The sequence below is a fragment of the Strongylocentrotus purpuratus genome, unplaced genomic scaffold (genome assembly GCF_000002235.5).
Source record: "Strongylocentrotus purpuratus isolate Spur 01 unplaced genomic scaffold, Spur_5.0 spur5_scaffold_16, whole genome shotgun sequence".
NCBI classification, from domain to species: domain Eukaryota; kingdom Metazoa; phylum Echinodermata; class Echinoidea; order Camarodonta; family Strongylocentrotidae; genus Strongylocentrotus; species Strongylocentrotus purpuratus.
Genome location: NW_022145601.1, coordinates 1,611,588 through 1,638,263, shown reverse-complemented (window position 1 = coordinate 1,638,263; position 26,676 = coordinate 1,611,588). Strand labels below are relative to the sequence as shown.

The window sequence follows — 26,676 nt, the reverse complement described above, 5'->3', positions numbered from 1 at the left end:
CATATTTTGCGAGGTCCTCTCCCACTTTCTCTGTACTAAACAAATCAGAAATGTTCAGTCAAACATGCGCTTTAAATATAATTATTGCAAATATGTTTCTGTACAACCCCCTGTCTGAAACAAATATATTCCGTCATCAATAACTAAGAAAATGAACATTTATGTCATTTTCTGTAGAAAGCATATTGAAGAGAACCTCGCAAGATACGTCACAGTGTTGTCAATCTGTGTTTCACTGATGTCAACAAAAATTCACAACATTCCTACTATTACTCGGATATTGCTCGCTAATTTATTTATCTAAATGTTCTACTTTAATTGATACCAGCTTCTAATGATTTAATGTGTTTTTGTATAAGGTAATAATAATAATAATAGTAGTTCTTATATAGCGTCAAGACACAACATGAACACAGTAGTCAAGAATAGGGCGACAGAGTAAACAAAACTATTCTTTAGGATTACTGGACTTGAGAGTATTAACAGAACGACGCATAAAACCACTCAATTTAGAACTTTTTGTTACCGTGCTCCGTTGATGGTCTGATCAGCTTAAAGAGATAGTTGAGTTCTGTTGCAGAGGGCGCTATACAAAATAATAAAAAAACTGAGTGTCAAATTTGAAAGAACATACAATTTAAATGACAAAATCATCTTTGTTTGATCAAAATCGGTTCAGAGACAGCTTAAATATCCATAAATAAATTATAACGATTTCTAATACTTGTTCACCACCACAAATATTAGGTAATTTGAAAAAGCCTTTGAGAAAACGAAATAGCGCCTTTACGCCGTATTTCAGCCAATGTCGATGTTGGCTTTTTTGTTGGCATTTTCAAGTTGGTTTTATTACGCACAACCAGCCGGCCCATGCATTGTTATTTTTAATAAAATAATCAATTAACGGTCACCGTATTTTTTTTTTAAAGAGGAGCTGAATTGGTATGATCGTATTGGTTAAATTTTACACATTTTGGGGTTTAAAATTACCTTCATTGCAATTTTAGGTTCTAAAAGGGCACCAGAAATGTCATAGATAAGAATAAGAGCAATAACCATGCGCTTTGAATGCATTTGCGGTTTGAAAACAGAACTCAACTATCCCTTTAAGTCATGTGGTATAACAACAACCTTTTTATAAATTCTAATTATTCTTCTTCTTCGCCCTCCTCTTATAATTCTTTCTTGCCAGGGAAGAATCTGTCCCTCAGGTCCAACAGCCTAGCCGTGCTGAGGGCGTCCTTCAGCCTGCCCTGTTGCTCTGTGACCGCTGTTTCTGCTCTCCAATTCAGGAGCATCTGACGGCTTCCTCTAGTCGTAAGTCGACCTTCCAACCTGTTGAGCCCGTGATACCGTGACTGTGACCCCTGCGTGACTTCTAGAGCTTGCATTAATCTGTCAAGGTGTTCATCAGTCTCGATTTCGTCGGCGATATCGTGTAGAAGTTTGTCGTCCAACCGCGTTGCGATAGCTGGTTGCCTTCTGGAAACATAGAAATATAAAGGAGAGGGATCTCAAGATTACGCTAACAGGGTTAAGTTTATTCCGAATAAATTACGACTCGCTTTGTCTTCTCATTAATTTTAATCTAAACAAAATAAATAAATTACTAAATATATACCGGTATTTAGATATCGCCTCAGAAGGGTGAAAGTATCCTTACTGTGCAAACAAAAGGGCTCGTCATGTTTTGGATTTGGTGTCTATATAAGAAACACCCAAGAATGATAGCTGATTTTGCAGACTGTAGTTAAAGAATTATTCTCATTTATAAATACTATTAACAATCATTTCGATTGCTCATCGAAATATCTAATTAGACAAAACTTCAACAAAGAGACCATATCCATCTACGTACTAAATACGGGGTAATACTTGTTCCATATGTCTCTTTAGAGAGACACGTTAGTCCAGGTATTATGTTGGGATATGCCTAGACCTGTCCCTATCGCAGTCTTTTGATACCTCGGTCCTGTTCCAAGCTGTAGAACATACAATTAAATCAAAGTTGTCCTTCTGATCTTGTCGGCGGCTAAGTAATTTTGGTTATTAGTGAGAGCACGGTGGTATCTTGTTGCAGGCTCTTCGCTCTCATACGAGAAGTGCCTGGTTTTAACGTCTTTGGAATTGGCACATTTGCCTCATTCGACCTACATAGTTATGTCAAATAGGACAATGAAAATGTTTTTGGTAATACCGTTGTGGCTAGGCCTATTCTGCCTAATTTGAAGTCCCTAATTTTGTTTTTATAGATACTATCTGTAGCAGCATAATGAGTTTTTGAAAGTATGTGCAAAGTTTCAAAATCTCCTTTTTTTAAACAGAAAATGGGGTGAATAAAGCACTGCAGTTGCGAATTGTAAATTTAGAAACATATATGACTGTAATTTTGCCAATAATGAATATTTTTCCACCATACTTTCAGAAAAAATTTAATTATATTTTTGTCACAGCATTTTGTTTTTTTAACAATTTTTTAGATGTTCACCTTCCAAATCTCTGCAAAGTTCATAAAGACAAAGTTATCATTGTTTATAATACTGTACTTTTATTATGACTTACTCTGATCCGATTTGTGCCTCATCTTTCCTTTCCTGAGACGCCGATGACGCTGCTTTAGACGACGACGTGGCCCCCTTTTGCTCCAATGGAGTTATGGTGGAACGCCGTTGTCTGGAAAAAAAAGGAAAGGTATTTTGTTATAGTTACACTTTGCGAAGTATTATCCCTACGTACTGTTAAATATTTGAAATGTTTAATTGCTCGGGAGCCTTTGCTAAACCAACCATAATGAATAGGGAAGGTGCCAAAGGAAGTGGAATTTAAAAAGTGACTTTCTGACACGAGATTCTGCGTTAGCTGGAAACGTTAAATGTTACTAGGTAACTCATTCAACATCGCACAAAGTATTGGATAAATGTCTGCCGGTATATAAATATGACATGTAAACATGTTATCAATACCAAAAATGCAAGGGCAATATCCATGTACCTTACAATCACTATCTTCTGTTTTCCGCATTCGGCTATACCGCACATAACAAAAGAAAAAATATCAGTGTATAAATACAAGGGAAGATATTGGACTGATATAGCGAAATAGGTTCAAAAGTATTGTACCTTGTCCGACAGCGTTTCAATTCCCTCTCTGATTGTCCACGGTGCGAAGGCGACAGCCAAAAACGCTGCCTAGAAATCCCTTTATAGAGAACTTACCTCACAAATAAGCAGGGAATTCATTCTACAACATAATATTCTCTATGCGTTCAAGGGCAGATGGGCAAAATTTGGGAGAATTGATTTTTTTAATTAAACGTGATTGTGTTCATTTTAAGTTTTCACGGCATGGTAATTTTAGTGTCACGATAAGCACTTACATGTTACAAGCTATATCACCATCTGCATTGAGAAAAATAAAAGAATATGTAGAAAGGTAAATAAATAGAGAAATGGATCAATAAAGTAACGTAGGAATTAAAAAAACAAACTAAATGCATGCATGGGAAATTTAGATCATCGCAAATTTCACTACAAAAGGAGAGATTGATTTTAAACGTTATTAACGAAACATTTTTAAAGCCCATCAAAGAACCATTACTTTCACAAAAATCACTTTAACGGGTCGCTACTAGTGATACTTAAATGTTTACAATGCTACCAAATTCTTTTTCAAATACTGGACAATAAAAATTGATAATTTTTCATTCTCCGTTTATCCTTACATAGCCTATGTTGGAAGAGTGACCAAATGTCATATAGTCAAGACAACTTTGAAGCAAAGACAAGCAAATTAGCGGGGCTTCACTACATCGTAGTTTAGTAAAGTAAGAGAGAGAGAGAGAGAGAGAGAGAGAGAGAGAGTGTGTGTGTGTGTGTGTGTGTGTGTGTGCGTGCTGGGGGGGGGGGGGGGTCTGGTTTGAGAAAAACATAGGCCTATGGCTATTGAAAGCTTATCAAGGAATTTCAAACATGGGAAAATACTATTCAGATTACAAAGAAAGAAAAAAAAAAGGCAAAAAATACATGACAAAAAAAAGGAAAGAAAACACGAAATCGTCTGCACACTCGCAAGCACTAATGCACGCGGCAATACACGCACACAAAAGGGCCCCGTTGTCATAAAAAAATATCATAGATGGTAATGTTTATAACGTTATAAGTACCAGGGCAACATTACCTAAGAGCCAATCAAATCAACGTTTCTATGGAAGTTACCATTAATGGCAAAGTAACCATCAATGGTAAGTTTTATGCAACGAGACCCAGTTACGTACCAGAGAATTTCGCATTGAATGCGTGTCCTTCGTCACAATGAGGATGGAAATTGAACTTGACATATACATCGGCATCACCGGTCGCTTCCACTAAGAAACTGACAACGTTTCGATCCAATCTACGAATATCATCTAGCGATACGGTCTTTATTTGTGAAATGAAACACATAAAACAAAATAAGGAAAACAGTCACAGGAAAGACTTTCAAGAAATCAAATAAAGAGTGATTTAAATAGCCTATTGCATTGCATGTTGAAATCACGTTCGGATTTATTCTGTAAATGTAATTTACGAAATAAATAAAAGTTGATCACATTATGTGAAATTTATTCCCTTGAATCCTTTGGGATCGCGTTGAACCAAAAACAGAATTAAAAAACAAGAAAGGTAAACAATTCTTTAATCAATTACGCAGTTAACCGATTCTCTTGTTTTGGCCACGATGAAGGCAAAGATTTGTTCCTATGACATGATATTTTCGTATAAAATGACATATTTGTATTGCATTAGTATGATATAAACATTGGGAGAAATGAGTGAAGAACATATAAAGCAAACATAAAAGAATGGTAAAGTGTAAGGATTAAGAATCCGATGTTTGTATTGATGATGGGCACAGGCGTAGCCAGGATTTTTCATTAGGGGGTGGGGGCGGATGTGAAGGATCGACTATTAGCGAATGGACATAATTATAGAGACTTGACTGTCTCCCATGGTGAACCGTGAAAACAATATATCTTTTTGTTCCTGGAAATCTATTTTCGTAATTTCAATTTATCCACATTTTGCTAATTAATGTTTATTTTAAAGTAAAAATGTGTAGAACAGGTGAATATGTTCTACACATTTTACATAATAGCAGTGAAAGGATGTGTCTTTGTCTACCACAGCAATAATTGTTGAGGGTAGAATGAGGAACTGTATATTTTGTCCTCTTTCTTTGTCCGTCATATTCATAGTGAGGGCACCTTTGCCCCACCCCCTGGCTACGGCAGTGATGATGGGTCATTGATTCGTTCCTATCACCCCCCCCTTGGAAATATAACATGATTGCTCTGCATTTTAAAGCATGCGTTCTGATATTAGCCAAAGTATACATTATTAATGTACTCTTTCGTTCTCCGTGACACGACCTCTCTCGACCTCGCATCTGATGTTCAGCTCGCCTCTGTTCCAGATCACGAACATTGTCTTTGTTGGAGCCATCTTGCGATAATCAAGATTTTTTTCCTCGGTTTCGATGTACTAAATATAAGAAAACAATTATAATTATAAGAAATAGAAAGTGGAGAATAAAAGGAAGAAGCGCTGAATCTGTTTGTGTTTCCACCATCAATTACATCAATTTATTTTGCCTTTGCATTTCTTTTAGAAATAGTTTTGGAAATTTGGAAAAAGATGCTACTAAATTTGTAATACCCCTTGTAAATGTTATGTTTTTGTGAAGGGCTTAGCTCCAAACCTAAAGGTGGATCAAATGAAAATGACCTTTGTTGAGTTCGTTTGGATGTTAGCTTTAATATGTCAGTCTCAAGAAATAAACATCGGGGTTTATCACTCTTTCACATATTTGAAGAAATATAAGACTTGGTGATTGTATGAAAAATTCATTTTCTAACTGTAAGTATGCATATACACATGTGTATTACAAATCTTACTAGAGAGAAGAAAAACAAGTGGCTGAGACATTTATGTTTAAAGCAATTACTTCCATGTAGGGCTTCTTAAAATTGATATTGATAAATCTGGATTTATAAAGCGCTTTATACGGAAAACCGTCTCCATTCGCGATACAGATAGGTTTAATATTATTAACGATTATACTGATGATGATAAATAATTACAAATACTTTTACTAATTAAATGATAATGATAATACATTATAAGCAAGAACTTGAGTGAAAAGGGAGGAGAAAGGGAAAAGTGCACAAAACATGGTGAAAGAGAAAAAATAAACAATAATAAAGCAAGCCCCTCTAAATTAACCACATAATCAGAATCATAAAAATGGCTTTAATTATTCATGTTTTATCCTAATTGCATATTTGTTTCACTTTATACTCACATTTTCAAGACCAGGAGTATCATTATACAGACGTAGATGGCAGTATTGCGGTTCGAGGCGACTCATTGATATGGGAAGGTAGGGCGTAGAAGCGACACGTTTTCCTATGAAGTAGTCAGAAATGACCATGAACATTTCACAAATTGAGAAATGGTTAATGTAGACTTCAAGGACATCTTTTTGAACTACGCAGCTAGGTGTTCCAGTTGATGACAGTTCTTCCTTTGTGACTGCAAGGGTGCGATAGATGTTAATGGAGAGAGAGAGAGAGAGAGAGAGAGAGAGAGAGAGACATTAGAAAAGAGGGACATGAAGAAAAAACAAAAAACCTAACATCATTAAAAAATAAATAATAATACAGTATGCTTCCCTTGTTTCTAACTCCCACCCCTCCCCCTCTCTCTCTCTCTCTCTCTCTTCCTGTTATCCACAGTATAACAAATCTTTCCCCTCCCTCTGCCCCAGATGTGTATATTGTCTTCACAAGTTTCGTCGCTGTGTTTGCACTTTGTCCACACCTCTTTAAAGTTATTTCTCATTGTTTCCACAAAAGGTGTTTTTATTGTTTCACACTTTATAGAGTTAAGGTATTGCACTCACCTTCCGTGTCTTCATGAGTGAAGTGCATGGTGACTTTGGCCTTGGAGGGGTCTGTTAACACCGCACAGTGAGGGATGACCAACTTTAATGGCCTTTCAAACGTGGTCCCTGAAGGTTCAAACACTACACCAGGGGAGACAATAGCTTTGTCATCGGTGAAAAGGATATTTGATGGGTGTGGCAGAACCTGAGAGAAATGTCAATAAATCGAGTCCATACAAATTATGTACAGTACTATTTCTATCCAATCTTTCACTGTTTTATAGTAAGCTAATCAAAATATGAAGTGCCTAAATCAAGTCAAACATAAACAAAACAAAATAGATGATTGGTAGTACAAAATCGAAAAAAGCAACGCAACCAGACATATCTAAATCTCTTTTCGTCATGCCTTTACGGAGTAAATTGCAAGAACGAACAAAATTGTTGTTGTTGGAATTTAGAGAGACTAATTAAAGAGAAAGAAAAAGAGAGAGAGAGAGAGAGAGAGGGGGGGGGGCCCTCCCATTCATGTCCTTAGAGCACCCAGGAAGGTTACATCATACATTTAGGGTAATTCTATAATCCTCTAGTAGAGCCCAGATAAAGGTGGAGAGAGAGAGAGAGAGAGAGACAGACAGGGGGGGGGGGGGATCCGACGCTTTACCTTAAGAGTAATCTTACAATCCTTCTGCAGCGCCGAGACGGGAATGCAGAGGCTGATTCCATGGTTCCGTAGATGGATGGTGCCCCCTCTTGAATTAATTGTCTTACTTGCCACGTCTGTTCCTGGATAATGACATTTAAAGTGTAACAATCGCCATAGAATATCTTACTCTGTTTTATAGGTGTTCCATGTCCGCAAAATATAATCAAAATATAGAATATTGCAAGGTCATATACAGGCTCTTGCATTATACACAAAAACGGCTCATGAGTAGACTAGTGACGCACTCGTACGTGCTCCTCGTAAAATAGGGCACGCATTTCCGACTTTGATATTAACGTACGTCGCGCTTTATGTTGTTTTTATATTTTTGTTTTTAGTCTTCATAAACTTCTGAACTGTTAACCCATGAAAATGTATCAGTAAATCTGAGGTATTGTTAGGTTTTATACGTAAAAGATGCACACATATTATATTTGTAGGTGTTTGGTACAATTTGTTAAAACATTTTTTATTGATAAATTGATTGTATTTCACTGATTTCCCAATAGTTCTTGCTCACCTTATTTTGATACTTTGTTATGCTAATGTTTATTAAAGATAATTTAAAGTTGTAGATTACATTTCAATAACTTTAGTAGGACTTATGGACCTACCAATTATATAACGGGGTTGGACCGGACCATGAGCCTACTCACTGCCCAAAGAGGGGTGAGAGGCGGGGGGGGGGGGGGGATAGGGGGCTTGTACAATTTCGGACGTTGAAGGTGTAATGCAGAGTTAATGGGTTAATGCAATCCGAATATGAACCAAACATTTATTGTATTTTTTGTTGAGGGTGAGGGTGATGGTGATAGGTCTGATAATGTCTACATAGTGCAACAAAATTAAGTAAAAATTGCCGTGATAATTTTTTTTTTTTTTTCGGTGGGGGGGGGGGGGGATATCTAGCCTTCGTAGCAAAAAAGGGGCAGAATATAATGATCAACGCAGAACAAACACAGGAAAAATACGGAATGTAAAAATAAATATGCATGCAGGTTCAGCAAAAGTTTTGTTTTTTAAAACCATATTATTAATCTTGATGGAATTTAGAATTGTAAAAAGCATTATATGCTGTCATCCCATGTTCACTGTCTCCCACGAGTTTGGATTAGGGCCTTATTGTTGGGGTCATCTCGTAGGAGAGGTTGGTACTCATGAAGCAAATATATATATATATATATATATATATACATATATATAAGCAAGTTTAGTGAAACTGCAATTTCTGACTGTGCTCAACTGTAGGAGCAAATGTAGATATAGGAGTTGGAAGTTAACACTTTCTTGGTACGAGTTATACAGACTGTTTCGCCAGAAGGCTCATCAGTAACTTACTGATGAGTCTTCTGGCGAAACAGTCTGTATAACTCGTACCAATAAAGTGTTAACTTCCAACTCCTATATCTATATATATATATATATATATATATATATATATTCATACAGTAGACTTGCGGATGCACCATGTGTGTGAGAGAGAGAGAGAGAGAGAGAGAGAGAGAGAGAGAGGGAGGGAGGATTGAAGAGTCATGAAAAGGACTGTTGGTTATCTTTCTTAGCTTATAGTTATAAGGAGAAATATAGCGCCGAATTCACGACGGATAGTCAACCTGTTCGAAACGTCGAGCGACTCCCGCCATCCATCCTCTCCAATCTACCTTTAGCTTTGGCAGTTTTCTCATTGCACAGTGCATTTCAGGCAAAGATATCAAATGATAATCCTCTTCATATCGTACTCTTTTACTTCACACTATGCATGAACTACACATGTTAAATCAAGAAATCTATATTGATATAGACATCTTAAATAATTTAATACTTGAAACATACTTCATTTCAGGATTTCCTAAATATTTGAAGTGGCAAACAAACACAAGCAAGGATGGTATTCTTCCAGAAGTAAATGAAGCAGTTTTAGGGTAATGTGCATAGAGAGTACTGTGTGTCTAATTTCCTGGCCCAACCTGGTTGACCCCAGTACATGTATGTAGGTCTACAAACATTTCCATTAAAAGGGCAATCCAGCCCTTGTAATAAGTTCGTTTGTATGAAAGCAGAACAAATTGGAGAAATATATATGGCAGAGTATGCAAAAAATTCTAGCGCTACCAAAAATAACAAAAATAATGAATGCTTGCAATATAAGAACACTAAATGAATGTGAATCTCATATTGGCAACTCGATCCCTGGATTAAGAGCACACTTTTTTATTTGTCCCGAAATTTCCAAATTTGGCCGATCGATATTGCGTTCCGTTGGGGGGGGGGGGGTGGGGGGGGGGGGGGTAAGGTCACCTTGTGAAAGGCAGTATGCTCTAAGATCGTGATAAATCGGCTTGCAATACCATGTAATACCATGCAATACCATGTAGGCTAAAGCCCCGCACACACTACATGATTTTCTTGCGATCTAATTTTCATAGAAAGGGCGGTTATATTAAATACGGAAATCTAAACAACCACTGCCCCCCCCCCCCACTATAGGTTCTAAACAACGATAAGAATATTAAAAACCGGAATATAAGTCAGTATAAAAGCCGAACCGGTTCAAATTGTCGCACTACTGGTTTGACGTTACTGCGATTCTGAGCTGATTTAGGTTCCCCCTCCAAGAGAGCGTGAATCCCCTACTAAAATTTAGATTTTATTAATCATAGGCCATGACTAGTCAGCTCCTTGGTCATTAAAATTCACAAGTTCTTCCAGAATCGGATCATAGTCAGATGGTGTAGTGTGCAGCAGGCTTAACTTGTTTATTTCATATGTCGAAGGGGGGCTTACACCCTACAGGCTCTGCTTTTTAGTCGGCCCTCCTTCCCTTTCAATTTCATTTTTGTTTAATGTATTGTATTGTGCAAATTGATCTATATGTATATAAATATTTTAATATGTTAAAATGTACCATCATTGTAAATATGAATGATTGAAAGAGGAACAAATAAATGAATTGAATTGAATTGAATTGGATGTTTACCTTCAATTTCTGGCCTTTCAGATGTCTTTTGGTTTCCTGTTAGACAATCAGCTCCACTTTCACTCTCAGCTAAGTCCTGTCTTATTCGCCTTGGAGAGCCTTTATCAGTACCGCTCAGACCATCGTTTCGCGTTACGATAATGTCATCATCATCATCATCGCTGTCGGAGTTACTGCTCAGGTGTTCCTTCTTCACATACTCATAATCCCCGAAGTCCTCCAATGATGGCATGTCATCATGTCTGGAAAAGAGTTTGATAAAATGCATAATATCCTAGACATAATGACATTGCGATTAGTGAAGAAAATCGTAAGTACACTAGATTCAAGAATAACTAGGGTACACATTCTTTTGTTTAATAAAAATGCAAGGTGACAAGAAATTATATTAATACAAATTACATTATTTTGATCTCGTATGATTTTGTATTATTATTATTATTATTAAGTATTTGGTGTCACATGTACCTAGGAGGCGAAAAGCTAACTGAATCACTGTAACCCTCGGGTCTCTCCTCCCGGTATAACTGGTTGGGGTGTGCAGGTGGACCACTACCCCAGGGTTTCCCGCTACTCTTATACGAATAGTGCAGTGGATTCTTAACGTACAAAGGTAGTGACTCTCCTGTGAACAAGGCCTCTATTTAACGTCCTATCCAAGAGACGGAGTGTTTTCCACAATAACAAAGCCTGCGTCTATGAAACAATGGGATGGGCACATTTAACACACAACCCAGGCTTCGGTCATCCGCCTGGATTGGATTCGAACCCGAGATCTTTGGTTCGACATGCAAACGCTTTACCGACTGAGCCAACTCGCCTCCTTTTGACATCTTTTTAAAACTCTATTTATATCACACATACAATCTCCTTTTGCGCCATTGTATTTATCGCGGGATTAATATACCAATGTCTTAAACCAGTATCGAACGCTGTTTCAAGTACAACATTCATCTATACTGTACCTGGCAGGAATCAATTCCTTGAAATGCTATAGAGCGCCGTAATGGCAGCAAAGCTAAAGCTGGAGTAATAATCTCCAAGTTTGTAAGCGCTTAGTAATTGTAATAAGCACTATATAAAAACTGAGTATTATTAATATTATCACTAGTGTTACAAGGGTAAATTGCCTTGGAGCTATTTAAGACGAGAAATGGGTAATTCTGCAAAGCACAAAGCAATCATTCTGTCAATTGTTGCCAATTCTTTTGTGCAAAGTTGCATGTGTGGCAACCAAGCGATTGTGCAGACAATAAAAGATGGAATCCAAAGGGTAAAGGATATCGACTTACGTATTTTCACGAGCAATCTTCTTCAGCTCAGCATCCCTGATGTAATTCTCTAGATCTATGGGCGTTCCATTCAGAACCATGTCGCAGAGTGCCGCGGCAGCATTGTTATCACCTCCACGATCTCTAAAACGCTTGCGAATCTGGGAGAAAGTACAGAGCATCAAGTCAATCAATCTTTGCACAAATGTAGAGTAAATTGGTAATTTGTATCAAAACACCAAGTCAGGATACTCGAAAATCGGAGAATAAAATAAAGGACCACTGGTTATTATTTGGGGGAGGGTACAAATTGCTTCAGAAAGATTTGTTTATGAAGATTCGTCCAAATTAATGAGCATCTAAAATCATGGAATCAAACAATAATCACATGGAGGGTTCAGTGACACAAAGACTTAACTCCATATTTTGCCAAAATGAGTATTTGATATAAAAAATGTTAAAGAAAATGTGGGTTTTCGAGGAAACACAAAGAGCTAACTCCATCCAACACCCCGTTGAAATCAATGGCTAGTGAAACATAGACTTAACTCATTAAAGCCCAAGTGCTCAGTGACACATAAACCACTTTTTTTATCAAAATGGAGTTACGTCTTTGTGTCACTGACCCCTAGACATGATCTTGTATTTGATAATAATAATAATACAAATGATGCTTATAAAACGCTTACCACGGAAGTCTCTACGCGCTATAAAAAGTAGTTTCTGTCTAATATAAATAGAGTCAGTTGCTATCAGTGAATATTTATGAACCCTAGCTGTCGAACTGATTGTTGCCTTTGAACTCCTTCATTTTAAAGGGATCGTTTAACAATGTTAAATCTGAGATACACGGCCCTACATGTTATCAGTGTCTGTGATATGGTGTAATATTGAAGCCCTAAAAAAAAATTGCGCTTCAAAATGATCAAGAAGTGCCTCAAAAAAGTAAAAATCTTTGAGTGCCCGGTTTTACCATACTCGTTTTCCCCAATAGACTGTAGTGTAATGAAAACCGACAGGTGAACGGTTTTCAAAATTAGTAATTCCAATCATAAATATCTTGATAATCAGACAGGCGATCGGCTTGTAAAAGTCATGGGGTTCCTGACTGACTTAAAGGTTTATAATTATCATTGCATCATGAGCTAAATCCAGAATTTTAATTCAGAACCTGAGACAAAGTTACCGGATCCCTTTAATGGTGGCAGCGGTGGGATAGATATCGTAGTAATCGAAAGAATGTAGACTGATACTCCTTCATTCACATGGTGATAGCAGTAGGAAATTAAACCTAGGAATTAAAATGATTTCTCTCATTGTATTTTGTATTGAATATTACATGGATAGCATTCATCCATATATGTCACTCCATTAGGGAAGTCATCTGACCAAAACCAGGCCACTGATGAAAGTGACTGCAGGATGTCTGAAACCCCTTCATTAACATTAGGTGCACTGTCTGGAATATTACACAGCACCAAATATCATTCCTTCTTATCCATCTCTCCTTTAGGGCAAGCATGTTATGGAAACAGAACAAACTGAATGCCATCTTACATAAGCGCCTCACTAATATAAGCCTGAAATAAAATTGCGTTTATAGTATGTTATTCTTTTCCCGCCAACAAGGTGTAGATCGGGGGGGGGGGGGGGGTGAACTGGCGTTATTATGGGAGAGGGTCGGCCCCCAATAACGTTCAAACTTGGTTTATTTCTAAATCAATATCGGTGATTTACAAATGTTGCCGAAATTACATAATTTTTTCCTAGATTTAGCGAGCACTTATTTTTATAATTTTTATTTTGACCCCGAAAATTTGAAAATCACGCCGGTCGATAGTTCGCTCAGTGGGGGGGGGGGGGGGGGGGGGTGTGGAGGACGACACAGTGAGCGCTTTCGTTTTACTACCCCCCCCCCCCCCCTTGAGCAAAAATGAAAGGTTAATTTCTGGTCACAATTTTGTTTGGCAGGGGGGCAAGGTCTGCTCGCACCCCCCTTGATCCGCGCCTGCTCTGCCCCCTGGATTCCACCTTAGGCCCTAAGGTGGACCCCTGGACGCTCATCTGACGGTTATTAAATGCATAAAACCCCTGAGCTTCCGAGGGCTCCGCCCCCTCGACCCCAACAGGAGGCCTAAGGTGGGCCCCTGAATGCCTAACTGTCCGTTATAAAATGCATTAAACCTCTGAGCTTCTGGGAGTTCAGCCCCTTGGACCTTACGCCAATTAGTGTCCTGCCAGTGTCATGAATAAGGTATAAAAATAAGATGTGACCGTAATTAAGTGCTAATACCCCCCGAGCTTCCGGTGGCTCTATTACTTAGATGGTTATAATCACTTAGGTCGATCGACAACTAATGGTCGTTATTTTCCGACTAAAAGCCATTTTCAAGCCCTTCGTTTTGAGGGAAGTTCTAATTATATTAGTATTGTCTTTCAAATGCCGCTGGAATTTAACCTTTTCATTTTTTGCCTGCAATTGGGACATAGCACAACATACCGAAATATCATCGAAGCAGCTTTAAAGTTGGGATAATAAAACTTCTACTGGGTTCCACAACGTACATGTAAAAGTTCAACTTTGTATTGTAAGACATTTTGTAAAACAAGAAACTGTCAATTGCATGGCATTGTTAATTATGTATTTCGTGAGTGGACAAGATTCTCAAATGTTTAATGACTATTAAAATTAAATCAAAAATGATTACATTTACCTTTCGTGAAAGTTTCTTGCCACAAAACTTTTATCAGTATAGTCATAAAATTGTAATATCTCGAGAGTGTTTGGATTTTAATACAGTTTGAAGTAAAACAGGATTACCTTTTCTGGTGATGTGGATAGAATGTCCATTACGCGTTTAACATTGTCTCTCTCAGCGGCCTTCTTCAGTGTAGATTCTTCGTTTTCTTCGCCTGAATCATTATCGGATAAGCTGTCAGCTTCTGTCTTGAATATTGATAGCAAGGCTTTGAGGATTTCAATTTGTCCAATTTCATCTGGATCGGTGGAAGAAGGTACCAATAATAACAATAGTAACATTTATTTTTAGTAGGCTTCATAATTTGGTATATACTGGACATGGGAATGTTTCACGAAACCATCGGAAGAACACGTTCACAGGCATCCATTGCTCATCTTTAATGGTAAGTGCATCCTAATAATAAGTTAGTTTTAATGAAAGGAGAAATTTGAGTGAAACAGTTTAGTCAAAGTTAGAACGAATTGCAACCAAAAATATGCTGGTTATGAATTTCTGAAATTGTAATCAATGAGGCAAAAATTGGCAACGTTGTGACGCACATTGTGGGTTTCTCTCTCATATGCTCTGTACATAAAATATCATATTTCTGTCTACTAATTAATGAAGTAATATATCTGTTTCACACAAGGATTGTATAAAAACATATTTGCAATGATTACTGGGTGCATGTATAATTGAACATGTTCTTTAGGGAAAATAGCCATTTCTGAAATTTTTAGTACAGAGCAAATGGGAGGGAACCTCGGAAGATACGTCACAGAATTGCTAGCTTATGTTTGATTGATAGGAAAAAGCTAAGGATTTTTAGTTCAAAGGCCACATGGACTTTCATCCCTTTGTCACGTTCTTAAGGTAACTTTTCTTTTACAACACTTCAAACATCTTTACAGAAAAGGACTAATTGTGAATAGCAATATTAAACACAAGTCCTCCAATGGTGAATACAATTGCGGCTTCATGATTCAAATCACCAAGCTTTCTGTTAGTTTAGAAAAATCCTGCTGCATTTTTCATCTCGAAAGTCAAAATAGCCATTAAAAACAAAAGGTCTTGAAACTAGCTTCACTGAAACGTGAGTATACATGAAACTGCAGAACAAATTAATCACATGCATCCCAACCTGTAAGAAATAAAAAATACAGTCAAACCTGTCTATTTAGGCCACCAAGGAAAACAAATAAAATGGCTACTATATTTGGTGGCCTTTCTATACAGGTTCTTTAACAAACATTTTCTCCTGTAATTCTAATAGATATCACATTCACATGGTACAAATGACCCCCAACAGGCAACAGATCTTTCAAATCCCACTCTGTGCATTCTAGAATAATCTCTGCCGAAATTCATGGTGGTGCTTCATGAATACCTTTTCTTAGCCCTCTTGAAAATCCTTCCATCTGTGTATCTTAGAATGTACCGTTGATTACATAGTTTTGTGACCATGCATGCACACCGTAGTGGACTCGAAGTTTTTATATCAAATGACCTTTATCTGCCCATGCGCAGATATCATCCACAAACTGACTTATTTACTCTTAAAATCAGTTGAGTAATGAGCAAAAACTTTTTTTGCGGGGGGGGGGGGGGGCACAAAATTACATGGGGTGAAATAAATATAAAACGATGAAGCGACAGAACGAGGCTTTAGCGGCGAGGCAGTGGACCTACCAAGCGGGGTGGGTTTGGGAGGGGGTTCTGACATCCTTCCAGAGTAGGAAGCATTTGCAATTTTAGAACCACATTAGACGCATTTTCAGGCACTTCCTGGAGTAATATGACGTAAAACTGCTTTCTCCTACTCCCTCCAAGAGTATAATATTAATATTATTGCTTTTATAGCGCTTAATACATCGGGAATGTCCGAGTTTCAAAGCGATTTACATTATTACCCTCGGATTCTGGCTTGCCCGCACACAATGTATGTAAGAGTAGGGATCTTTTGCAATTTGCAATTTGAGAACCACATTTGGCGCATTAATGTCCACCCGAACATCCTGGAAAAAAACCGATCTGTCACGTCGTGAGACGTTGTATATGCTTCGTTGCTGCACAATGTACAAAGACGATGATCCGGTACTTCATCAGTAGTACTTGCAAAAATTATATCGAGTATATAAACTGACGTTGCTAATAATAGAACCAGCTCTGCATGAGGATGTGCTCTGAGGATTGGCTTAATATTTGATATTTTGCAGAATTGCATTACTCTCCATGTTATTGTATTTGTAAAATAGACGCTTTGCTGATCACTATAGAGGAGATGGTTTATCCTAAACATTACAGGAAACCATAGTATATCCAGAAGTAGTAAACGCTTCCCATAGCTTTGGATAACAAAACTTGTTTGCAGTCCCATCTATTCAGTCTGTTGTGTACAACCATGCATCGAAATCTCAGAATGCGTAACAACAAGAAGAACTAGACATAATACTTGTTTGGAACAAGTATAGGTGGGCTGGTCAACTAAAATTTGAGACAAAATAGAGCAAAAATAAGCGAGATACTTCTAAAAAAACAATGTCATTGATGTAATGATGTAAACGAAATTCACCTTCCATAGGCATAACACGCAACTTCAGAAATTTCTGATATGTGCCCTTTAATCGAAATTTTTACTCTGATGACGTCATCAAAATGAAAAATGATTATCATTCAACTTGTAGAGAATTATCTTAGCTACAACATATCGAAATTTTGAAGAAAATCGATTAATATATACAGAGATACAATCAATTTTACATAAATATGCTGACTTCATAATATGCAAATTCGTATTTTGAGTTCCAAGGCCATTATGATGATGTCACGATACACTTAATGGCCAAATGAGACATGGAATAATATTTCCGACTCATACTCTATTTAAAAATGAAAAAACATTGAAGGTCACGGTTCATTCCAAAGAGCTATAATGGATTTTGTATAGGCATGTTTTTGCCCATATATGCTATGTATTAAAGAGCTCGCGCGCACGGACATTTATCTTGAATTGACGCTCATCTTGTTATTAATGTTCATAAAGAGATGAACATGGTATCAAATTCCTCAAAAAAATATGAGAAATATCATGAAAGAAAAAAAATGGCGATTCTATGTTGTGTAATGGTGAAACGCGCGAAAACGCGCGCGCATGCTGGTACGCGCGATTTTTTATAAAATGCTTTAATTGACCTGAAACGCATGCAAAATAAATTTGAGACGATTTTGAGCATTTAATTTTTTTGCGCGCGCACTGACGCGCGGACGTACGCGCAAGCGCGCATTTTTTGACCGGAAATTGACTGGACTGATATTGACCTTGATCATAATAAATATGAATGAGAAATGATTTTTGGTTATGAAGATATGATCATGAGTTGATTTTCAGAAAATTTCACAAAATGGCGCCTAGATGACGTCATCAGTCAAGGTCAAGGTTGAAAAGTTTGCTGTGTTTTGTTCATATGCCTATACATATGTGTGTTAAATTTCAAGGTATTTGATTGAACCATTTTCAAATTATCTTGAACACAAAAAAGTGGGTAGAAATAAGAAAAATAAATAAATAAACTAGACATATAATACTTGTTTGGAACAAGTATAGGTGGGCTGGTCAACTTAAATTTGAGACAAAATAGAGCACTGAAAAATAACTGAAGCGAGATACTGCTTAAAAATTCTTAAGAAACAATATCATGTAGTTTCATGACGTGAACGAAATTCACCTACTATAGGGATAACGGAAATTATGAAATGTTTGACATGAGGCCTTTAATCGAGATTTTCACTATGATGACGTCATCAAAATAAAAAATAGTTATTACTGCGCTTGTAGAGAATTGTCTTAGCTACAACATATCGAAATTTTGAAGAAAATTGATCAATATTTACAGAGATACAATCAATTTTACATATTGCTGACGTAATAATATGCAAATTCGTATTTTGAGTTCCAAGGCCATTGTGATGATGTCACGATACACTTAATGGCCAAATGAGACATGAAATCATATCTCCGACTCATACTCTATCAGAATATGAAAAAAAATTGAGGATCTCGGTGCATTTCAAAGAGCTATAATGGATTTTGTATAGGCATGTTTTTGCCCATATATGCTATGTATTATAAGAGCTCGCGCGCACGGACATTTATCTTGAATGGACGCTCATCTTAATATTAATAGTCATAAAGAGATGAACATAGTATTAAATTGTTTAAACAAATATGGAATTTATCATGAAAGAAAAAAAATGGCGATTCTGCGTTGTGTAATGGTGTTACGCGCGAAAACGCGCACGCATGCGCGTGTGCGCGATTTTTTTTTAAAATGCTTAAAATGACCTGAAACGTATGCAAAATCAATTAAAGACGATTTCGAGCATTTTAAAATTTTGCGCGCGCACTGACGCGCGGACGTACGCGCACGCGCGCGTTTTTTGTTCTGAAATTGTCCGGACTGATATTGACCTTGATCATGATAAATATGAATGAGAAATGACGTACCGTTATGAAAAGATGATCATGAGTAAATTTTCAGAAAATTTCACAAAATGGCGCCTAGATGACGTCATCAGTCAAGGTCAAGGTTGAAAAGTTTGCTGTGTTTTGTTCATATGCCTATACATATGTGTGTCAAATTTCAAGGTATTTGATTGAACCATTTTCAAATTATCTTGAACACAAAAAAGTGGGTAGAAATAAGAAAAATAAATAAATAAATAAATAAATAATAAATAAAGGCGATTTTAACAAAAATATAAGGTGGTCTGTATTAGATACAGCCCACCTGATAAATAAATAATAAATAAAGGCGATTTTAACAAAAATATAAGGTGGTCTGTATTAGATACAGCCCACCTGAAAATATGCCAGGAAAATTTCTACCTACACCACAAGGCCAGGAGCCATCAAAGAGGCAGCCTTTTATTGCCCATTTGGGCATTGACGAGGCGGTACAAGAAGCGAGGGGCATGACAGCTGATGGGGGCAGCATCAACACACAGCTCAATCATGGGCTGTCTGAGCAGCTAAGCGAGAGTATGGCTGGAGACAGTCAAATCTCACAAATCATTTCCAAGGCCGTGGATGCAGCTATTAAAGCTGCATTGCCACATATCATTGATGCTGTGAAGGAGGCATGTTTCTCTACTATTAAAGCAAATTTGAACCCTCATCTCCTGCGAATCCAATTCAAGCAGGATGAGATGCAGCAAGAGATGAGGAGGGATAACCTCCGCCTTACTGGTCTGCCAGAATCTCAGGAGGAGGAGACTGAGGATCAGCTGATCAACAGTGTGAAAGCAGTTGCAAAGGAGGCTGGAGTGGATATCCGTTCGGAGGACATTTCAGCGTGCCATCGCCTTGGAAAAAAGAGAGAAGGAGGAAAGAGCAGGCAAACCGTCGTGCGATTTCAATCCAGAAGGAAGAGGGACAAATTGTACAGTGCGCGTTTCAATCTAAAAGGAAAGGAGACAATGAAAGGTGTATATATAAATGAAGACCTGAGTGCAATGCGCCATATTGCAATACTGATGAGGGCGAAGGTTGCACCAAATGTAAAATCCGCCACAAGCAGGTATGGGAACATTTCCTGCAAAATGAACAATGGAGAGTTCAAGGTTGTCAAGAGCCCAGATGATCTTTTTGATCTGGGTCTGGATGACATTGACTACGGAGACTTCAAGCTCCACTTCCTAGCCTAGGCTAAATATACTCTTTATACAGTTAAACCGACTTCTTTATTATTTTTTAATAATGATAGATATTAATAATGATGAAGAATATACATTTGATGTATCCTCATACAATACTAGTCCAAGTGACTTTGACGGTACATTGCAAAACGTATTTGAAAATTCATTTAGTATCACTCATGTAAATATTAGATCATTAAATAAAAACATTAATGAATTGCACCTACTGTATGATCATTCTATAAAGCACAAATTTGATATTATTGCCCTTTCAGAAGTTTGGAATGTTACTAGTGTAGACACATTCCCATTAACAGATTATGTTTTGGAGGTTAACTGCCGCCAGGGGAATGAGAGAGGAGGTGGAGTAGGAGCATACATTCACAAACAAGTGAATTATGAAATACTTGAATTTAGCGTTGCTCATGCAGAAAGCTTGTGGTTAAAAAGTGTCTAAGAATAATATTGATAACTTTGTGATAGGTGTGATCTATAGGAAACCAAATACGAACATTGATGAGTTTCTAAATGGCTTACTAGGTGTATTAGAAAATATAAATATTGGTAGAGCAAATGTAGTTTTAATAGGTGATTACAATATTGATCTTTCACTCACAGGTACGCAAAAGATATCTGATTTTTTGAGCGCAATAGAATCTACAGGAATGCAACAGATAATTTCGTCGCCAACCAGGATGACAAATTTGACTTCGTCTCTCATTGATCATGTGTATACTAATGTTCATAATTACGCCATTCATTCAGGCGTTATTGAAACTAATGTTTCGGATCATTTTCCAATTCTTGTGATTTTTAAAGGTCGAAATGGTTCAGGAAAGAGCTCCCTTGTGAGGAAGGTTACTCGATCTTATAGAAAGTACAACGTCTGTCTATTTCAAGAAGATTTGTCAAAACTGAATTGGCAGCATATATATAGAAATGGAAATGTGAATGTAGCTTATGAGAATTTTTATGATATGTTTGTAAATGTGTGTGATAAACATGCACCTAATGTGACATTCAGCAGTTCAAAGAAAAGATCTACACCAAAAAAGCCTTAATTGGATATCAACAGGTATTGTAAAATCTATCAGGAAGAAGCATAGTCTGTATAAAAAATATAGGTCATCAAATTTTAATTAAGAGTATGGAAATGAATACAAGAAATATAGAAATATGTTAGTAACTATTATAAAGAATGCTAAAAGAATGTATTATAGCGAGTCCTTTAGCGAAAATAGAAATAATATGAGGAAGACATGGGGAATTATCAAAGAGTTAATTAGTAGAAATGATAAAAATAAGAAAACAAAGATTGAACAGTTAGTTATTTGTGATGAGGGAACAAACAAAGTTGTGTCTTCAGATGAGGGCATAGCTAATGAACTTAATAATTATTTTGTTTCTATTGGATCAACATTAGCAAAGAAGATTCCAACTGTTATTCTTGATTTCGAAAACTATTTAGCTAGAAGAAATGACAAATTCTTCTTTTGGAAACCCATAAAAGAAACGGAAGTTTTTGATAATCTAAATGCTCTCGATGCTAAGAAATCCCATGGATATGACAAATTGCCAGTAAGATTAATTAAGGATGCGATACCCTATATTGTTGCGCCACTGACGTACATATTTATTTTGTCATTAGAAAAGGGAGAGTTCCCAGATGCATTGAAGACGGCAAAAGTGACTCCTTTATACAAAAAAGGACCAAAGACCGACCCTGGAAATTACAGGCCCATTTCTGTTCTACCGGTCATTGCAAAAGTCTTTGAGAAATTAGCTAATGGTCGTCTAATGAATTTCTTAGAATCTAACAAGATTTTGTATGAACATCAGTACGGTTTTCGCAAGCGATATAGTACGAAGTTATCATTGATAAATCTTGTAAATACACTTATAAAATCAATGGATAATAGTAAACCAACGCTAGGTATTTTTTTATAGATTTTAAGAAAGCATTCGATACTATTGATCACGAAATCCTTTTAGGAAAGTTAAAAAATTACGGTATACGAGGCATAGTATTACAATGGTTTCAAAGTTACCTTTCAAATCGATCGCAATTAAGTCTTATGCTACAAGGATATAGTATCAAGTAGGAGAAGGATAACATATGGTGTCCCTCAAGGTTCAGTCCTCGGGCCCACTTTGTTTCTATTATATATTAATGATTTACCATCTTCTACTAAATATTTTGAATTTAGATTATTTGCTGCCATCTGCTCTTCATTGCCACCACTCGACAGGGGTGCTCTGTCGGCTTTTCTACCAGCGCCCTCACCCCCTCCTGTGATCGACCGTCGGAGGGTTTATAAGCGCCTCTGTGGAATCAGCACTGCCAAGGCCTGTCATCCCAATGATCCCCCTTCGCGACTGTTGAAGGAGTTCGCTTATGAACTTTCTGAACCTTTGACCACTCTCTTCAATCTTTGCCTCAGTCAGGGTTGCTTCCCTGACATATGGAAACATGCATCTATCAGTGCTATTCCCAAAACTAATCCTGTCACCAGCTATGATCAGCTCCGGCCAATCTCCATAACACCCACGTTAGCGCGTATCTTTGAAGGTTTCCTCGCTGACTGGATCATGAGCAGCATCCGCCCGTTTGTTGACAACCGCCAGTTTGGTAATCTTCGTGGATCGTCAGTTACGCACTACTTGGTCAGCCTGCTCGACACCATCCACAGAGGGCTTGACAAGGGTGGCACTCTCGCTAACCTCTGCGTTGTGGATTTGTCTAAGGCTTTTGATCATGTCAACCACACCATTGTTATGAACAAGTTGATCGACTTAGGTGTTGATCACTCTATCATCCCTACTATCTGCAGCTTCCTTTCCAACAGAGCGCAGACCGTCCGCTACCATGGGAAATCCTCTCAACAACAAGCCATCACCTGTGGGGTACCCCAAGGTACTCGCCTCGGACCAGTCCTGTTTCTGGTCCTTATCAACGATGCAGCTCTTGAAAGTGATAACCGATGGAAATATGTGGATGACTTGACAATCGTGGAGGTCTTGAAGAAAACGCATCCATCTGCATTGCAGTCGCATCTAGACTCGTTGATCCAATGGTGCAAAGACAACGACGTTGTCCCGAATGCTGCTAAGTGTAAAGCTATGCAGATTTCATTTCTTCGCCAGCCCCCGCCACCCATCGTTCTTGACATCAACTCTACCACACTGGAAGCTGTCTCATCCCTTAAGCTCCTAGGGGTCTTCCTTCAGGATGATCTCAAATGGGATGGGCAGGTCAGTCGTTTGATCTCCAACGCTTCCAGAAGACTTTATCTCTTGACTAAGCTTCGGAGGAATGGTGTTACCACCAAGGATCTTGCTACTATCTACATGTTGTACATCATGCCAGTGCTAGAATTTGCAGCACCTGTTTGGACATCAGGGATCACAAACAACCACTCTGTAAGCATCGAGCGAGTTCAGAGGAGAGCTCTTAGGATTATTACCTACCCTGACTCTAGAACTTATGATGAACTGCAATCTCATCTTGGTGTCTCCTCTCTTAAAGAGAGACGCACATCCCTTTCTCTAAGATTTGCAGAATCACTTCTCCAATCTAAGGTTCATCGACATCTCCTGCCTGAGAGCAGAGTTAATGACTGTAGCCGCATTCTGCGAAATGCACTTGATTTGTCCTTGCCTAAGATGAGAACTACGAGGTACCGAACTTCCCCCATCCCATCTTTCACTCGATCTTTGAATAATAATAAGTAGAGGCTTAGGTAATTATCAGTATGTTGTATGTCATGTATTTCAGCAATAATATAATTATGTGCAATATTAATTGTCATGATGATTGGCACAGCAGGTTCTTCCATTCATTCATATTTTGATGTTGCATGTACTTTTATCCTTCCTCTCACTCTCTCATCCCTTTTCTCTATCTGAACTTGCCACTTTTCAAATTTCCTTTTCTTCTTCAGTTCTGATCTTTCCTCTCTATTTCTATTTCACTCCCACCCCCTCTCTCTCAGCTCTGTCCCTCTGTCTCTCTCTCTCTCTCTCTCTCTTTGCTCTCTCTGCCTCTTCCTCCTTATCCCTTTGTCTCTCCTTCCTCCCCTCTGTTTCTCTCTCCCACTTTCTGTCCCTCCCTCCTCCTCTCCACCTCTTTTCTCTTATGATGTTTTACAGTACAACATTCTATAATTATATTTCTATAATTATATGTTATTTTTACTGTGACCAATAACACCTAAGGAATTCCATTTTTTTGAAAATAATGATAAATTGAGGCTTAGGTAATTATCAGTATGTTATATGTCATGTATTTCAGCAATATAATTATGTGCAATATTAACTGCCATGATGATTGGCATAGCGGGTTCTTCCATTCATTCGTATTTTGATATTGCATGTATTTTTATCTTCCTCTCACTCCCTCATTCCTTTTTTCTATTCGAACTTGCTTCTTTTCAAATTTCCTTTTCTCTTCTTCAGTTCTGGTCTTTCCTCTTTATTCTTTATTTCACTCCCATTCCCTCTCTCTCAGCTCTATGTCTGTCTCTCTCTCTCTCTCTCTGCCTCTTCCTCTTACTCCCTTCATCTCTTCTTCCTCCTCTCTGTTTCTCTCTCTCACTTTCTGTCTCTCTCTCCTCTTCTCCACCTCATTCTCTTCTGATGATGTTTTACAGTACAACATTCTTTAATTATCTGCTATTCTTACTGTAACCAATAATACCTAAGGAATTCCATTGTTCTCATGTGCAATATGTTTATACATTATACTGTACTCATATCACGCTTGTGATTAGCACACTGCCAAGACTCCGATTGTAATACTATTTAATACTTTTTAATACTTTTTAATACTCAATACTCAATACTCAATACTCAATACTTAATTACAATTTTTCCAATGTTACAGTTAATTAAATTCAAGTATCTGTATACATTTTATTTGTTTATATGTCAACATTTATTCATTTTTGCTAGCAATATTTCATATCTTGTATTTTTTTTAAAAATCTTTTTTTGTTGTTTTGTTTTTTTGTTACTACTTTAATGTTTTTAACTTAAAAATGTATTCATTGTTATATATTTGTCCTCATTTACTATGTTATCTTTATGTTTTTGAATGTTTTTTATATTGATGTAAACTTGCATTTTTAGTCTTCGGACTTGTTGACAAGTAATGAATAAAACCTTATTTGAACTTGAACTTGAACTTGAATTTCATACTTTTGATAAAAGACAGAAAGAAATAGATATGAATGAAGTAAATATCAAAATTTTTGGAAGTACAAAAATTGTGTTTTGTTAACAAGTTAACAATAAACTTAAAGAAAACAAATTATATGCTCATTAAGGGACAAAGGCAATCATGTGAAATTAGGGGTATTTTAAAACTCAGTGATACAGTGATAGATAGAGTCAGTGTAGCATCTTTCGTAGGAATTCAAATTGATGAAACCTTGATGTGGAAGGAGCAAATTCAGAACGTTAATAAGTGTATACGGAGGAAGATTGGACTGCTGTGTAAGTTGAGGCACTATGTACCTAAGCACATTCTCATGCTCTTGTATAAATCCTTTATCCAGCCGCACATACTTTATGGTATTGAAGTTTGGGGAAGTTGCTATAAAAGTCATTTAAATTGCATACTATTGGCACAGAAAATGGCCATGCGTGTGATAACATTTTCCCCATTTAGAACGAGTTCGAAGGCACTGTTCGTACGTCTACAGGTATTAGATGTGCATAATCTGTTCGAGCATTCAGTATCGACATTTGTATATGATCTGCAGAAAGGACATCTACCACATTCGTTAATGGATCACATGTATAGAACAAGAGGGAGAGAACATTTAATGCTACGATTACCTAAATGTAGTAAGACACGTGGGACTTTTTCAATTTCCTTCATTGGAGCAAAGCTGTGGAATAATTTGCCCATAAATATAAGAGAAGAAAAAACAAGATCATCATTTCGTCAAAATCTCAGAATTAAACTCCTTAGCAGAGATGAATCGTAAGGATCAAATAATAATGATATTAAGACAAAATAAATGTTAATAAGACTTTGCATACAGTTTTAGAAACTCGGAGAACCAATCCCGACTAGCACTCGTGCTAACTTTTGGTTCTCCCTTTAACAACATTTTTAAGTTTTTAAGTCTAAAAATATCCTTTATTTGAATCACTTATACGTTATTGGAACTCTGTGAATTTCAATTCCAGCCACAAATCTCTACTTATTATTAAGTTATAGCTAATTCACAGGTTTGATATGACATGATATATGATTAACTTAATTTGTATGGTTCAACTATGGATATTTTCTTTTTCTTTGTAACCCATGTATATGTATACAACATGTTATTTTTGTTACCCACTTGAATACATTTTGTA

At 37.1% G+C, this 26,676-nt stretch overlaps 1 protein-coding gene across 1 annotated transcript in view; it reads right to left on the bottom strand.

Annotated features, from left to right (window-relative positions):
* Positions 1-999: 999 nt before the first annotated feature.
* The window catches only part of LOC105446584, a 29,486-nt gene continuing 3,809 nt past the window's right edge, over positions 1,000-26,676 (bottom strand). Inside the window, exons 4-14 of the mRNA XM_030986521.1 lie at positions 14,697-14,872; positions 11,897-12,036; positions 10,605-10,846; positions 7,586-7,707; positions 6,940-7,126; positions 6,340-6,569; positions 5,385-5,519; positions 4,274-4,418; positions 3,377-3,398; positions 2,563-2,673; positions 1,000-1,482 (exon numbers count right to left, since the gene is read on the bottom strand). Of these exons, the coding sequence (XP_030842381.1) occupies positions 1,173-1,482; positions 2,563-2,673; positions 3,377-3,398; positions 4,274-4,418; positions 5,385-5,519; positions 6,340-6,569; positions 6,940-7,126; positions 7,586-7,707; positions 10,605-10,846; positions 11,897-12,036; positions 14,697-14,872 (1,820 nt within the window). The 3' untranslated portion in view covers positions 1,000-1,172. The remainder of the gene's footprint in view (positions 1,483-2,562; positions 2,674-3,376; positions 3,399-4,273; positions 4,419-5,384; positions 5,520-6,339; positions 6,570-6,939; positions 7,127-7,585; positions 7,708-10,604; positions 10,847-11,896; positions 12,037-14,696; positions 14,873-26,676) is intronic.